The following is a 15835-nucleotide window of genomic DNA, read 5'->3' on the forward strand; positions in this document are numbered from 1 at the left end:
GTAGATGTAAAGCTAAATAGATTAGCAGAGACCTTTTGGATGTTAAGGTAATAATTTAAAATATTAATGGTTAATAATTAGAAGATATTTTCAATTAGTTTTATTAATAAAGAAAAATTCTGGTGCACTTTCACAGTGCTTCCAACAAGTAACAAAAAAGAATCTTACATTTACAACCAAATGCTAAATGGACTGTTTTGTACTTTAACCGAGCATTTTTAATACTACAGTCTATATTCACACAGCAATTTTCAGTTTTTTCATATGGACTGGATTAGCTGACCTTGAGATGAGCTAGCTCTGCCTCCTGAATTAAATTTAAAAAAAAAAATTCTGTGTGCTACTTGAAATGTATTGTGTTTAATGTATTGGATTATTACAATTATTTAAAAAGATTAATTATAATTTTTCTACTGTATTCAAATCTTTTTGCATCTCTAAGTTTTTAGGTTTATTCCTCTTCTGCACAAGTGTTTGTTTACTTTTTTCAAAGTGCAAACAAACAACAAGATAAGTAGTGGGATTTCACTGTCTGAATTGTAGATATTATATATTTACAGTGTAAATAAATCGCTCAGGGGTTTAAGGGCGTGTGTGTGTGTCTGTGTTGGGGTCTTAATGAAAAGATAATGAGTTAATCCTGCTGACCACCATAAGCGGACTACTTCTTTTGAGACTGCACATTTAAGAAAAGCAGCGTCATCGATCAATTGTGTCGGTTCTGAAACAGTTAATAGTTTGCGCGTTCACAAACGCAAACACACACATACACATAGACCGGGGGCGCGCAGAAGCTCACCGGGAACGCGAAGCAGGAGCAGATCAGAGAGCAGGTCGGTCGGTGAGCGGAGAGACGCACGAAGTCCTGGCGATAAAGCAGCAGACCTGAACCTTTGGTTTGTGAGGCGGCTTTTTCTTCTCCTGTGGACTACCGTTACGGGAAGTTTTATTCAACAGTGCGGACCTACGGAAAGGCTGTCCACCATGTCGGGGAGCAGGGAGGAGGAGAGGAGGAAACTGGCCGACATCATCAACCACTGGAACGCCAACCGGCTCGACCTGTTCGAGATCAGCCGGCCCACAGAGGTAGGAGCTCAGCCAGGAGTGGCAGGAGAGGCCGCGGACACGCGGGCCCTCTCCTGGGGGAGGGGGGCCCTGTAAACCTACCCCCGGCTGACCCTTGGGTTGAAAATGTTGAAAGCCAAGCAGTATTGGGCAGCGTGGTTTTCTTGGGTGACTCGGTGGCAAGTCCCCGTACGTGCTGCGAGAGAATGAATGCCAAACTCCATTGAAAAATGTCAGGATTTGCCAGATAGTAGGCTAAACACATTGTTCAAGATGGTGCCTATAAATTTAATTAAATCTTTGAGCCCTCACGGCAACCCAGGCAAACTATTTAACAGTCTATGGCTGAGCATCGTGTATAGGTAAACCTGCCTCTATCGCTTTCTTTTAAAAGAAACTGTTCACACTTGCGTAGCTATTACCGCCCACAGCTGTGTATTTGGGAAGTGGCAGGAATAATTTTGAAAGTTGGCAAATCACAGAAGCTCTTAAGATTATGTGTGCGATAAATATGCCGAATTTGGCGCGAATGTGAGTAGAATATTATCTACCTTGAGGTTTATTCTTGCTTCTGTGGATGCGTGCGATAAGTAGGTAAAGATGTAATTTCCAGATTTCTGAATGGGATTTGGTGCATTATGTTGCGAACGGAACGTTAACTGGGCTAGCTAGCTAGTTAGTTAGCAAGCACTTTACCTGTAGAGAAAACATAAGCTGTGCTACTATTAAACAGAATAAACCCCCCCCCCCCCCTATTGGTGATTTATGCATTACATATTTGCGCTTTTTAAATGAGGGGGCAAAGTTGTGATATAGCCGGCGTGTACAGTGCATGCAGCGCACTCGCAGCACTGCCTGCAATGGCTGACAAACCCAGTAACACGGTCAGGTTGCTAGATACGTTAGGCATATAGATAAAAGCTTAAAGTATTAGCTACAAGCAGGGTGTGGATGCTTAGCTGGGCACTCAGATACTGCTAGCCCACCACCCACAGGACAGCCCCTCTCCTGTACGTCTGTCGATCTGTCTGTGCAACACACTGACTATGTTATGTCGTCCTGCATTGTCCTCACACACGAGCTAGCTTGGTACGAGCTGCTTGTTTGACCAGCAATAATTTGACCCTACAACACGGCGGAGCAGCAGTGCTGTAATTAAACCGCCCGTCTGGACTCAGGTTGTGGCTGTTTACTAATGACATGACGGGATAAGAAACGCCTCCTTGCCGAACAGTAGCAAGGGCTTGGCGATGTCTCTAGTCCTTACTAAGTCCAGTGTCCAGCAAACCAGGGGCGTTTCCAGGATTTTTGAAATGTGGTGGCTCACAGGACGTCAGCATGATTGATGAGAGTTGCAATAACGTTGCCAATTCAACGCAACCAAGAAAACTGGTGATGCTGTTTAGCCTAGCAGCTAACAACTTAACATAACATCTACACTGGCTAAAGCCCAGACAAATGTGGAGTTAAACAAGATTCCTGCATTTTCTGTCTGCACCACTGAGACCAAAGCAAGACCATTGATGACAAGATAAAACAAATAAAATAGTTCTAATTTAATCTGAATTTCATTCTGCAGGTGCCGGCACTCAAGGTAGGTTTGAGTGACTGGACCTGATGAAATGCACTGTTTTAGAATAGAGGTAAATGCATTACAGACTCCACACTTAGCTTAATACTATTTTTTTATTTATTTATTAATTTTTTTAGGATTGAAGGGCTGGACCAAAATGATTTACAGTGAAATTCTGGCCCTCATATTTTGCCCAAATCTAATCTAGTCCATTTTCTTAGATATTTACCATCAAAATATACAAATAGTTCAACTACAACTGCCTAATGAGAAAGAACCTTCAGTCATAAACACATTATTGGATCATAATTATTGATTCAAGAGTGTGTGCATATCACTTTTAATGCTGCTAGTAGAGATGATTTTCATTATTTATATAATACTAGATGGCTTAATAGTGCTCTAGCAAAATAGCATTGGTAGAGGGATGCCTGGTGCCACCCTGTGCCCCCCTCAGGACACGTCCTTGCATCCAATCCTGCCTGTGACTGGTGCATTTTGTGGTTAAGTAGTTTTAATTTAAATCTATGACTGTGATTGTGTCAGCTGCTGTGTTTTTAGGCGAGCTGCCCACCCCCCACCTCTTTCTTGGATAAGGGTGTAGGGGGGCCACAGGGTCCCCTCTCTTCTCCTCTTGAGCCGATTACCAGGATTGAAGCTGGCCAGCCATTGGCCAGTGTTGCATACTACACAGCACACACGCGCAGACAAATACACAACCCCTCGTCTGTGTAAGGAATCATTAACTCTGCATGTCCAGAAGTTTCCCAGACTGTAATTCTTTCACTATACTGGGGTTTCAGCTCACAAGCGTCACAGTGTAGTCCAGCAGAGCATAACTCAATGTAAGGAGATGCATGGCCTTCCTTCACCACGCCACACCCCACCCATATGTCAGGTGATGGAGCGCCCAAGCTGCACAAGTGTCCTCCAAATAGGCTAGACCACTCCAGAGTGAAGCTGTGCTATAGATAAAACTTGACACTGTTATCCTTAAATAAAGCTTCCCACCCCCCAGTAGAAAAACAGAATATCTGGTAATTGTTATAAACGTTTAATTTCAGAGCAAGCTGCCACTGAGAGCAGTGAGATCATTTGTATGATTAGATTAGGCACGGCTGGCTGATTAGTCTGGAGCAAAGGTTCTCAAACTTCTTAATCTTTCAAACCCAAAATGAATAGGTCCTGCTGCGGGACTTATGGTGAGGCTCATTATAACATAACAGGTACCCATGTCACGTTGGGGACTCGCAGTGGGAAGAGATGTGGGGACTTATTTCTGCAGACTGAATAAACACTGGGCTTGGATGGTGTGGCACAATAGTCATGTAGTGTTGAGATGCAGGCATGCATCTCAACACTACATGACTCCACTCCACCCACTGGAGATGTGGAGGTTTAGTGACTTCTAATCCTTCTAGGTTTTGGTGGGACATGTGAATGTGTGGCACATTAGCCTTCCTAAAGTGTTTAGCTTTCATGATTCTCTGAAACTCTGCACCAGAGTTATTCAAGAAAAGCACCCAAACCTATCAAAAGTTCCCATCTCAGAATCGGCTTATTGTTTTTGTGCAATATTTAATGAAGCCATTGATGATTTAACTTTCATACTCTAAAATTGTCCAAGGAACAGGCTCTCAAGTACATAGACATAGGCCAGAGTTTGATACTTTTCAATTTGCCTTATTTTTATGATCCTTCATAAGTACATGAACTTTTGTGAGTTGAAAAAGCACATTTTACCTGGTTTAAAAACGGAAACCTGCACCAACTAAAGAATTTAATTGTTTTGACACCAGGCTCATCTTCTACCTGTGTTTTCTATTATGTCTTATTTAATACTCCTGAATTTAGATTATGGATGTAAAGTGGAGAATAAACATTGGTGTTCCCATGTCTCATATCATAGTTAGAGCATATCACATTTATCAAGTAAGTTTAGCTCCTGTAGTACAGCTCAAAGCAAATATGTGGCTGAGGATACTCCATGTGTAGTCGTGATCTAGTGACCATGCAGACCATAGGATTAAGTGAGGTTTACACTTGGTTGTGGACAGTGACAGAAACAGAGGATGAGTAATGATTATTGTTATATTTCTTTAAAGACCGCTCGAGGTCTGCTTGAAGTCCGCACAGTCTCGTGCTAACAGCCTGGTGACGACATTTCCATCACTTGGGCACAAATGCAGTATAATAGATGGATGCAGCCTTTTCCGTGAGGGACGGCATTTCATTTCCTCTAACAAATTCCTGAAGCCCTACATATTAATCTGTCTAATATCCATGGAAACAAACTGGTTTTGCCTGAGCTTTAAGAGCACTTTCTTCGATTTCAGTTGTATAGTTGTAGCCTAAGGGTCTAAGCCTCAGTATCTTTTAAAAAAATCTTTATTTTATGTGTTGACAAAAGTGACTGTGTTTAAGTATCATATTACTCTGTGGTTCCCGTTGGCTGTTTTTTTTTTACATACATATAAAATACCATCTTAAGAAACTAAAAAGAACTAAAAAGGCTCTTAAAGAACCTTAAAATGTTACGAATTTTTACAGTTTTACTTGTTTAGTTGATGTTTGTCCAGTATTTGTTGTTCAGCAAATTAGCAAGCAATGGCAATTTAAAAAAAAAAAAAAAAAAATTGGGTTCCACAGATTGACATCAGATTAAATCCCACGCCACGGTGCTGGTTGGCTAATCGTTAGTCCTCACACCGTGCTCAGTGAACCGATGTAAGTTTTAATCGAGGAACTGCTGTTTCACATCTCAATGCCAGATCAATCAGTCAGCTTGATGGAGTGGATCAATTTAAATGGGACAAACCCAGCCAACCATAAGACATGATTCACATCTTTTTATAATCTTTAAATTGATGAGATAGAAATTTTTATCGTAGGATAAATATCTTCCCTATGTGGCAACAAGCAGACCGAAAACATGGTAGCAAAATACCCCCCCCAGAGCATTACAGACTTGGTGAGGTCAAGGTAGGGCTGTTTGATATAACGATATATATATATATGGGATGACGATATAGAAACGTCTATCATTTCATTTTATGCTATCGTTTGTTTCATGGTGTCGCAAAATAAACTGTTTACGGCAATATTCTTTTCAGCGTTTTGATGGTCACTGTGGTGGCTATATTAATTTCTTAAAGTTCTCTCTTTCTCTTATATTTAATATAACCACACTACGGACGGACAAGCTCCTGTTTTTATGCGTTGTTGTTAGGAACAACGACGGTAAAACCATCGCGTGCCCGCTTGTTTATTTTCCACATAAACCTTTCACAATAAAGCTTAAGATCCTGTTGAGACTTTTCAAAATAAACTGAATCACGTGAAAGAGGATGCAGAGTGTTTACGGATGAGAAGCAAAAAAGAGCCGTCAGGTGCTAAAAAATAAACCTTAGACTCAAACATTAGAACAGGTTTTTTTTTGTGTAATAAATACTCACAAAGAAAACGGCGGCCGTTACAACTTATGTCTAAAAATGTATAGTTTCATGCATTGGTTAAAACACTCGACTCCAGGTACACGACGCTCAGCTGGATACACTTCACACAAGTCGAGCTGCCCGAGAGTCACAGAATTTACAGAAAATGTTACATTTTTGTGATTTATATCATTATTGGGACGATAGATGTCTTATATCGGGATATGAGATTTTGGTCATATCGCACAGCCCTAGGCTTCACTTATTTCCTTCAATTTGTCACTGTCTACTCAAATTTCTTCAGTCAGCTCAAATGGTGTCTGTTCAGAAATGTGGCATTCAATAACTTGCTACATGCAACCTCAAAATAATGGTATGTGTCATCTTTGAAAAGAAGCACCCTTTTTTTTTTTTTTTTGAGTATGCAGCATCAGGAAGACTCCTCTAATAGTTTGGATGTTGACAGCTTTGCAGCTTCTTGTGCTTGGAAATGCTGCTCATCAGGGAAAAAAAGCTGCTGACAAGATTGTCCTGAATATGAGTTCTGGAGAAAAAACAAAGACTGTACAGCAAGTTTGATGTGCAGGAAGTAAGAAAAAAATAAGTTTTGAATGAATTTTGGGACCAGTTTACACAACCCAGACTTGAGGCCACCGGTTATGTCAGACCCTGTCCAACATGATGTGCTTGAAACTGAATGCAGGTTTTGTTAAATCTGGGTCCAGTCCCCCCCCCCCCCTCATATAAATGTAAACATTCTGCTACATGCCATAAAGTTGAGCCATAAATAAAGGCAGACTGACAAACATTTTACAGGACAAGCAGACCATGCTGGATAAATAATAGAGAATAAATGATGCATATCGTCATTACAAATGCACTCTCCGGCAGTGGGTTTCATGAGGGTATTGACAGTGCAGTAATTAGCAGGTAGTGCTCTTTAAGCCTGTAATTACGTGTTACATTGCCATCATTCAGACAGGAGTGATCTTTATTATGCTGACATTTCCCTCTGCTTCCTGTATAAGTGTGATTTTCCTCAATCATGTAAATCAGATTATCAGGAAACTCTTATTTATGCAAGGCAGAGTTGGCTACATTAAACAGTACCTTTGTATCTGTGGGATGGTGATAAGGTTTTACAGTTCCTCCTCTTGCCCTGAATGCTGACCCAAGACCTTTTTTTTTTTTTTTTTTTCTCCTTACCCCTGAGCAACTCAAGAGAAGCTTATGGTTTAAAAATGGGAACGGCAGCATTTTTTTGTCCACTCAGTTCTCCACTGATCCTGCGTGGAACAAGATGTTCTGCCCCAAACATCAATTATGCTGAACAGTGACCCTAAAAGCCTCAGAAAGTTGTCAAGTATTAGAGTCAAAGTTGTACAGTTGTGTTTTGTTTTTTTTGTCCCATAGTACAGCAGCTTAAAAGACAAATCTATTGTTAGATCTCTATGATTGGATCTAAATTTAAGACATTTAACAGACATAAATGCCTTAAATAGACTTTAGGGCTTCTAAAGTTGAGGCAGAGATGGAAATTAAAGCAAATGTTACATCACAATACATACTTTTACTTTCAGTTTAAGAATTTAATTTAACCCACAGGCACTGTCCTCACAGAAGAGAACATAGTTAATACACTATGACAGATGTTTTTTTTTTTTTAACTTTATATGTACTTTGGTAAACAGAGCAGAAAATCTTCTCTTTAAATGCACACTTTTCTTTACCTTGCACTGCTCACATGTACTATAGGAGCTTCTGCTTGTCAGATATGTGCTCTTTGGCTTTTGTTTGTTTGTGGTTTACTAACTGCTGAAATGAATCTTTTGAATCCTAAAGTGTTCCCAGTTTGTCTTTGTGAAAGCTGCGTGATGTAAATGTGTTAGCTGCTGCTGTTGCATGGCAAAGTAAACACAGAACTACACAGAACTGCATTGACTTGATTGTCCTGTTTTTACCTATCCTATCTAGCTTTTTGAGCCAGGATGATGTCTGACCCAGGGACCTGTGTGTCATTAGAGAACACCAGGCTTATAATATAAATTCCCTAACTTAGTGGTTGTAGCTTTTGCCCCCCCCCCCCCCCCCCCCAAAAAAAAAAAAAAGACTGAAGTGACTACTAAGGCTGAATTTAAGGAAAATTAAAGAGAAAGGGTTTCAGTTTGAGCACCACAGGAGAGTAAATTGGAAATCTGCATGAATAAAAATGGATTTTAATTTATGTGCATTTATGTAATGCACAGCTGAATGGGATGATGGTATGTCACAGCATATTAAGACACTGGTCTGGCCGTCACATGGCCTAGCGAGGTGAAAAGCCTGAGAAACGCTTACTTTATCACAACATTCTTTTGGAGAAAATATACAAATAAAAGTATTTATTTGAAGTCTCTATACAGCACAAGAGACTTCTTGTGTGCTCCTGCCGCTCCTTTTTTCTCCTGTCATGTTCTGAACTCCAAAAACAACGATTATTATTCACACCAAATGACTTTTCTGATCACCTTAAGGATTATTTTCCTCCCTGTACTTATCATCATAATTTGAGGTGGAAGGTATTTACTAGCAGGAAGTCGGACTTGTAGCCACTTTGTTTCCTGTGGCACGGGATATGCTGCATGTTGGCAGACTCGCTGTGACATCAGTGGCCACTCCCTCCCTCCCAGCTTTTCCCTGCTGGTGCACAGGAAGCAGGAAACTCTGCAGAAAGGAAGTGAGTGTTTTGTGGAGATAGTGTGTTTCCTGGCCTATGAGGTGGAATGATTTGTTTTCAGAACGGTCAGGTTTCTTTTTTTTCTTCTTCTAACTATTCCCAGATTCTCAATCCTCCAGAGGAGTCATTTCCACCAGTGGTGGCAATTTAGTTGTGAAGAAATATTTCAGTGTGGTTAGATATTCTATATTATTGGTCATATTTTGTTGTCGTTGTGGTTTATTGAAGTTGCTGGCTGTTAAACTCATCAGTTGCTGTACCTTCTTTCACAGGAGTTTTTATTCTTTTTTTTTTTTTTTTTTTTTTTTTGTGTGTGCTTTTTTGTATACTTTCAGACCTGATATATGTATACAGATGCTGGCCGTCAGATTTTTTTTTTCTATTTAAGTATTTACTCTTTTTTTTTTTTTTTTTTTTTTTTTTTTAAAAGGAAACCTATTGACGTTCTTTGTGTTTACATGAAAAGAATTCCAGAAAGCTATGTGTGATTGCATAGGACATATCTGACAAATTGACATAGTCCATCACATTGACGGGACAATCACATTTTGATATAAAGCGGATCAGCTTAGTGATTTGCAACATTGCACCTGAGTACAAGAGCATAAATACCTCTGTATATATATCTGTATTGCATAGGAAATCTTTTACAGATTTAACAGATGTTTTCATCATTAGGCAGACACAGCTCATTGAGGCGACTGTTTTTGTGATTTGAAGCTGTATGATTAAAATTGAACTGAATTGGATTGAAACTGAATTGCAGCATTGCGGCAAAGCATTTATACTTAGTTTTTATTGTGAATAAGAGTACCTCTAGCTAATCCTAGAAAGTCCCGTGACCTGACATTGTAAATGCAGTATTTAAATTTAAGCAAAGTGGCGGAGGTAACCAGGTGGTTTTTGCAGCTGAGCTTTGTAAATAAACAATGCCACTTTCTTGTGTTATGTAACAGCGACTATCTCTTCCTTTTTTGTTTTTAAATTTAAGATACCATAGTCATCAAGAAAAGGCAAGGTCAATAACCTGGAACTATGAAATAATTTCACTTTTACCCTAAAAGTTAAACTTAAATAGTTATGAAAATCTTTGTAGCTATATGATATACTTACTCTAACCCTAACTGTGTTGGCTCTAATTGAAATTGTAGCACTTTACTAAAGGTGTCTGCAGATCTGAGAGACCTGTAGGCAATGTGGATTTAATAACCTTGATTGACAGGCAAGGACGTATGGCTGCTTCTTTTCCATGCTAGGTCCTTCCTAGCACAGTCATGATAAAAGCTGGTGTACACATTGTACATACAATGCTTTTTGTTCCAACAACTCAGCGACAGTTTCTTTTCCTTTCTTTGTTGGAAACATGTTACTGTTGCATTAATAAGTTCCTCATTGCGTTAGATAATTAAATGCCTTTGGACTTTGAGGTCTAGCCCTTTGTTTATGATAATAGAAATTTTTTCTTTTCTTTTTTTTAAAATAAATTCGCTGGAATAAGTATTTTGATCTTCTGTGAGATGGCATAGGGTATCCTGGGAAATTAAAATGCTACGGCTTATAAAGGCAGAAAGGACTTAAGAGTTTAGCTGGCTGGTTTCTGACTTTGGCTAAAGGTCAGTGCTGACCGTGGGTGTACCTGCTAAAGTGGCAGCTGGAGATAGTAGAAACACTTTTGGGTAACAGACATGCTGGCCTCAGCCACAATGACAGCAGCATGAGGTCACTCATGCAGAGGCGCTGACCACGGCGTGCATTTATCTCTGTTTGCATTGTTCCTCTGTGTGTTCATTGCCCGTGCCCTCCCCTTTTTCTCTTTCTGTCTCACCCCTCACGTCATGCAGACATTAGCTGGCTGCGTCCCCATGGCAACGCTGTAGCTGTGATGAGCTGCACACTACAGCAGTTTAAAAAAAAATAAAATAATAAAAAATAGGAGGCCACACACACAGTTTTCGACAGGCTCCAGTGTTTCCTTTTTTAGAAATAAATGAATAAATTATAATCTGCTGGCCCTGGTTCTTTCTGTCTTGTGTTTTTCCTACAAGCTTGTTGGCCATGTTGCTGTTGAGGTGGTCCTCAAAACCATTCAGCTCCTGCTTCCCCAGAACATCTCATCCTGCAGTCAGATGTACTCACATTCCACATTCTCGGACTGCAGCTAGTCGCGGTAGTTCTTCCTTTGCTTAGGTCATCTGTGAGCTGTAGGGTCATTCTGAACTGGCTCACGTGCCGCTATACCATGCTCACTGAAGCTGCAGAGCTGATCAAGGACTCTCAGCTGCAGTGCAAGACGGTGTAGCTGGAATGATTTATTGCCCTGTTACATGTTTATATCCCTGGCCCAAATATTTACCTTTTGAGAAGAGTGGAAGAGTAGCAAGTAGTGGTTTGACTGTATGGTTTGTATTTTTTTTTCCTAATCAAAGACATTGAAATATAAATGTATAGTTATAAAGCGCATTCTGTTTACTCCTGACAGAAAAATGAAACACTGCAAACTTTTGTAAAAGGTCTGCTCGCTGATTGATTTAAAATTGGTTTCATCCATAAAAAATAAGCCCAGCCCACATAGACTTATAAATGTAATTACATCATTTAAAAATACTAAAGAAACTATCCAATCTGACGTCTTTCTTAAGCTTTAGAAATGCGTCCAGCTAACAAAAAAGGAAAAAAAACAGTCACTATTGGCCACCCCAAAACTAGATTTTTTTTTAACAGCCACCTCACTAAATATAGATATTCTAAACTCATCATTAACTTCTTTGTCCATTCAGTAATTAACACTCCCTACTGTCCTGGATATTTGTAAATCTGTCAGCTTGCAAAAATATTGGTCATAACACTACCACAGTTTCTTCTGGCGTGACTATGCATGTAACTGCAATTGGTCCACATTTTAATAATTGTTTGCATTTTTATAGGCAAAATGTGTTAAACCCCACTTTAAAAAAAGGAAGTCAAGAACCTTCTATAACCTTTGACCCTTTTCCCCGTCAGCTGCAACTACAGCCACCTGCACCTTCTTAGCAGGCCTAGATCACTAGCTCTACAGCTGTGTTGTCTGTGTTGCTGTAAATGTCTGCTGAGCTTGTTTTTATCTGGCTGACCAGATGAAGCTGTAAATGTGTAGCATGTCACATTTCATGGTCAGGCTATAGGTGGGTCTGCCTGAGAGTAATCGCACCTCAGCACAGGTTCATTACAAAGTGGGGCAAAAGATCGTGACCATAGGCCTTAACTCTCAGGCTGGACGCTTGTGCGGTTTAAACCTTAGTAAGTAACGTTGCCACCTTCTCTCAGTCTGGAGAAATGCTGCGGTGTGCTTTATTCTTCCAGTCTGACAGGATGCAACAGAGTGATGCTGTTCTTTCTTTATTTGGATGCCACAGTTGTTTTTTGTTTTGTTTTTTTTCCTACTGAGTGTGAACTCACAATTATACTCCAGTTGTGTGTCACTTATTCAGAAAGCCAGTGAATCACAATTATGAATTAAAACAATAGTTGGGTCCTCACAAATTTGTACGGGTTGAGGCGTTTCCTGCAGGCAGGTGGATGTTGGACAAACCAAATTCCTGTTTCCATGTGTAGAACCCAGAATACAAATGTTAGGTTTATCAGATGAACTATGTCACTAAATACTGATTTCCTGTTGCTACTTGATGGCGCCATGGCATTCATAGTTCATGGTGGGATCCTTATCAAACATGACTAGTCTGGGCCGGTTTGGGCAATGTATGGGTGAATTACAAGAACTTTAAATTTCACAGTGCTTTGGACATTCCCTTGAATAAAAACTGACCATGTATGACCAACACTGAAACGGATTTGATTCAGTCTCTAGGAGGATGTTTTTTAAATTCTAATGCTTAGAAATGGCAAAAAAAATTGCATCCAAATTGCTTCTTACATTCAAAATGGTGGTTTTATTGTGGTTTAAAGTATGTGTTAGAGGCTGTTATGTATGTGTACCAAATGTCTTGGATGTTAACTGGTATTCAAGCATGTTCAGGACCTTAAAAATGCACATTGTTTTTGAATAAATAATGACAAACTTAGCAATTCCAGAAATTACAATAGGAAAAAAAAAAGAAAGAACCCCCCCCCCCCCCCCCAAATAATTACAACAGCATTTCTGCAGGATTTCAGCATCTTATCATCTCCCAGCTGCAAAGCTCACTGCATCATCCTTAATTAATGCATCTGCTCTCAGTGTATTGGCTGCTGTCTATTAAATAGAAGAATGGGGGTCAAGCTGGGCAGCCAGGATATTCATCACCACTGTTTTTTCCAGCTTGTTAGGAAGTCCACTTTAGCCTCCTGTACATTGTTTAAAGGTCTTATTGGGGTCATGGGAGAAATGTATGAATGTATAGCTGATAAATGAAATGGATTGGATACTACTTAGTACCCTGTTACTAGGCAAAATGTGTTCATAGCTCAGGGAAATGCTGAATAATTAATGAAACCACCTATGTTTTTTTTTTAAAGGTATTTTTACTAAAGCATACAAATCAGTAGGCGAATACCTGCTTGTTACATCTTAATGTCATTAGGCATTCCCTTTTCAATTAGCAAACAGAATGAGGGGCTTCTGAGTTTTAACAATGGTCCAGATTCTCCTAGGTGTTTTAATAAAGTTTAAAGTTTAGGTAGCCATGAAAGATGACTCATGAGATTTAGGAGAGTTTGAAGTTTGAATGTTTTCAGGTGAGGTTTTGGCATCAGCGACTTGGGTCATGGTAAGCTGTTGGCTTTCCCTTGTAGATCATAAGGACTCAGGTTTATAAGGTTCTCGCTTCATCCCCATCTGCCACCACAGACAACCCCAAAGTGGAGGCTATGGGCTGGCAGGGACCAACAGCAAAATGGGCTTTACTGTCAGAAACACCCACTTGATCTAAAGTCGTGATTATGGTTATTTTGTTACTCATTGCTTGTGTGAACAGTGACGTCGGTGCAGGTCTGTAACCATTTATACTGGCGTTAAACGATAGGTGTCACAACTTTAAAACCCCCTCGACTTCTTATCAGTGCTGCTGCAGGAGGACAAGAAGTCAAAACAGGAAATAAAGAGAACAGAGGTAATTTTGGAGTTTGCTACATAGTCTTCTTTTCTAGATGTTAAAGCATTTCCCTGTTATTTGACAGTCTCTGTGCTCCTAGAGACACAATTATCATTAAATGGTGGTAAAGAGCGACCAACTCTCGTGTGCCATGTAATTTAAAAAAAATTAAAAAATTAAAAAAAATCCAAAGGCACGACAAGCGTTGTGGCAAACGCCAACAGTTGTCACGTTATTTTTGGTTTACGCTGCCATTCAAGAGGGCATCAGTGGCTAGTACAAGTGTAAATCACAACAACGTGCCCATCTCCACCCATGGAAAGATGGAGTTTCCCATAAAAAGAGGTTTGAAGTTTATTCAAAGCATGTTTGGCAAGTTTATAAATGATTGTTTACCAGAAATGATCATGACTACAACTTTTAACAGTAAAGCAAAGTCTTAACCCTCACACTTTGAAAGGGAACAAAAAGAAGGAAAATCTGATTTTAAAGTTCTAACTTTAAACACAATTCCACCACTAAATTCAAACTGGTTCAAAGACAGACGGACAGACTTGGGGATTTTGCCTTTGGTTTCCTGTGACAGATGACTTCAGCCTCAGTTATTTTGGATGAGCTGTTTTTATTTTTTACATTTTTTTTTTAAAGTGCAGCCCACAGTCTGCCCCCTTAAATGGAATTTTGAAGAGGCATGAAGAAATGAGGGCTGGGCAAAAAGTTAAAACTTTTACAAGATTTAATCACTTTGATGGTCTGAAACCCTAGAAAGGCCTTTTTTTTCCAGCAGAAACAATCATGCACATCTTTCAGCTGTCCTTTTAGAACAGTAACTGCATGCCTGCATGTGATGCATTTAAAGCACGTCTGTAAACTGTACCTAATAAAAACAAGAAGCACGGCTAATTACAGGTAGTTTTCTTTTTTCAACATGTGCCATCAAGCCTCAGTGATTTGTATTTAGAGAAAAAACGTAAGATGTGTATGACAGTGAAATGAAAAAACTGTAGATACAAATTTATGTATCTTCTGTATGTTCTGTTGCTCCTGAAAACACTTTAACCCTAAAGCAACCAAGTGGTTTTAGGTTGAAAATTACTTGAAATGACAATTAAATTATACAGGAACTCTTTTGTTAAAAGCTATATTTGAGTTTATCAGTTAGTCTTTAGTTTATCTATGGCAGATATTCTGAAATGTTCAAATCTAATTAAATACATATTTTTTTTTTATCCTAATCGGCGTCAAGTCTGCTGTGGAAGTAAATCTTGCTACAATAGTTATGGAAAAGAACTGCAGTGTATTCTAATGTGTTGTAGTGATAAGAAGTGGAAAATTACACTGAAGTCAAAAACACACACACACACACTAACACGGTCCTTAATGAAGCGGCACAACTTTTCAAAATCGTATTCCTGTAAAAACTATGAAAAGTTGTAGAAGTAAAGAGACAGCTTCATAGTAGTTAACATTTATGGACCCCATTTGATCACTTGAATCTTAAAGATGCTTCTGCAGACCCACTGTCTTCTCTTTACACGTTAATAATTGATTGTTAGTTTAAGTTCTTTAAGCCTTGGATTAAACTCAGTCTTGTGGAAACCCCGGCTCCACTTTGGAGGCAGTTAATTTTCTGTAATGGGCCGTCGGAATCTGATCAATATGTTAAACTGCTCCCTAAGCACCCCACACATCAGCATGGTCTCTCTCTCCCTCTCTCTCTCTCTGTGTGCTTGAGCGTCCAACTGGGTGATATGCCACGGGTTTCAGGGCTCCTAGTGGTCATGGAATTCCTGGAATGCAAATGGAGTTTCAAGTGGAGAATTCCATACAGAGAAGGTCAGGTAACTTGATGGATTCTCAGTGGAAAAGTGGGGGAATGTTAGAGATTCCTGTTAATAGCAAGCGAGCGTATTTCATGTGTAGTTTCCAACAGAACTGCAGTACAATCCAGACAGCTCATTCTTCAAGTAAAGGGGGAGAG

The 15835-nt window shown here is 39.5% G+C and overlaps 1 protein-coding gene across 20 annotated transcripts in view; it reads left to right on the forward strand.

Annotated features, from left to right (window-relative positions):
* Positions 1 to 763: 763 nt before the first annotated feature.
* The window catches only part of afdna (afadin, adherens junction formation factor a), a 118805-nt gene continuing 103733 nt past the window's right edge, over positions 764 to 15835 (forward strand). For 18 of the 20 annotated variants that reach the window (XM_026194091.1, XM_026194093.1, XM_026194100.1 and 15 more), the window contains exon 1: positions 764 to 1086. In XM_026194091.1, coding sequence (XP_026049876.1) covers positions 985 to 1086 — 102 coding nt within the window. In that variant the 5' untranslated portion in view covers positions 764 to 984. The remainder of the gene's footprint in view (positions 1087 to 15835) is intronic. The other 2 variants (XM_026194104.1, XM_026194109.1) reach the window with 1 other exon arrangement.

This window comes from Astatotilapia calliptera, chromosome 15 (genome assembly GCF_900246225.1).
Source record: "Astatotilapia calliptera chromosome 15, fAstCal1.2, whole genome shotgun sequence".
NCBI classification, from domain to species: domain Eukaryota; kingdom Metazoa; phylum Chordata; class Actinopteri; order Cichliformes; family Cichlidae; genus Astatotilapia; species Astatotilapia calliptera.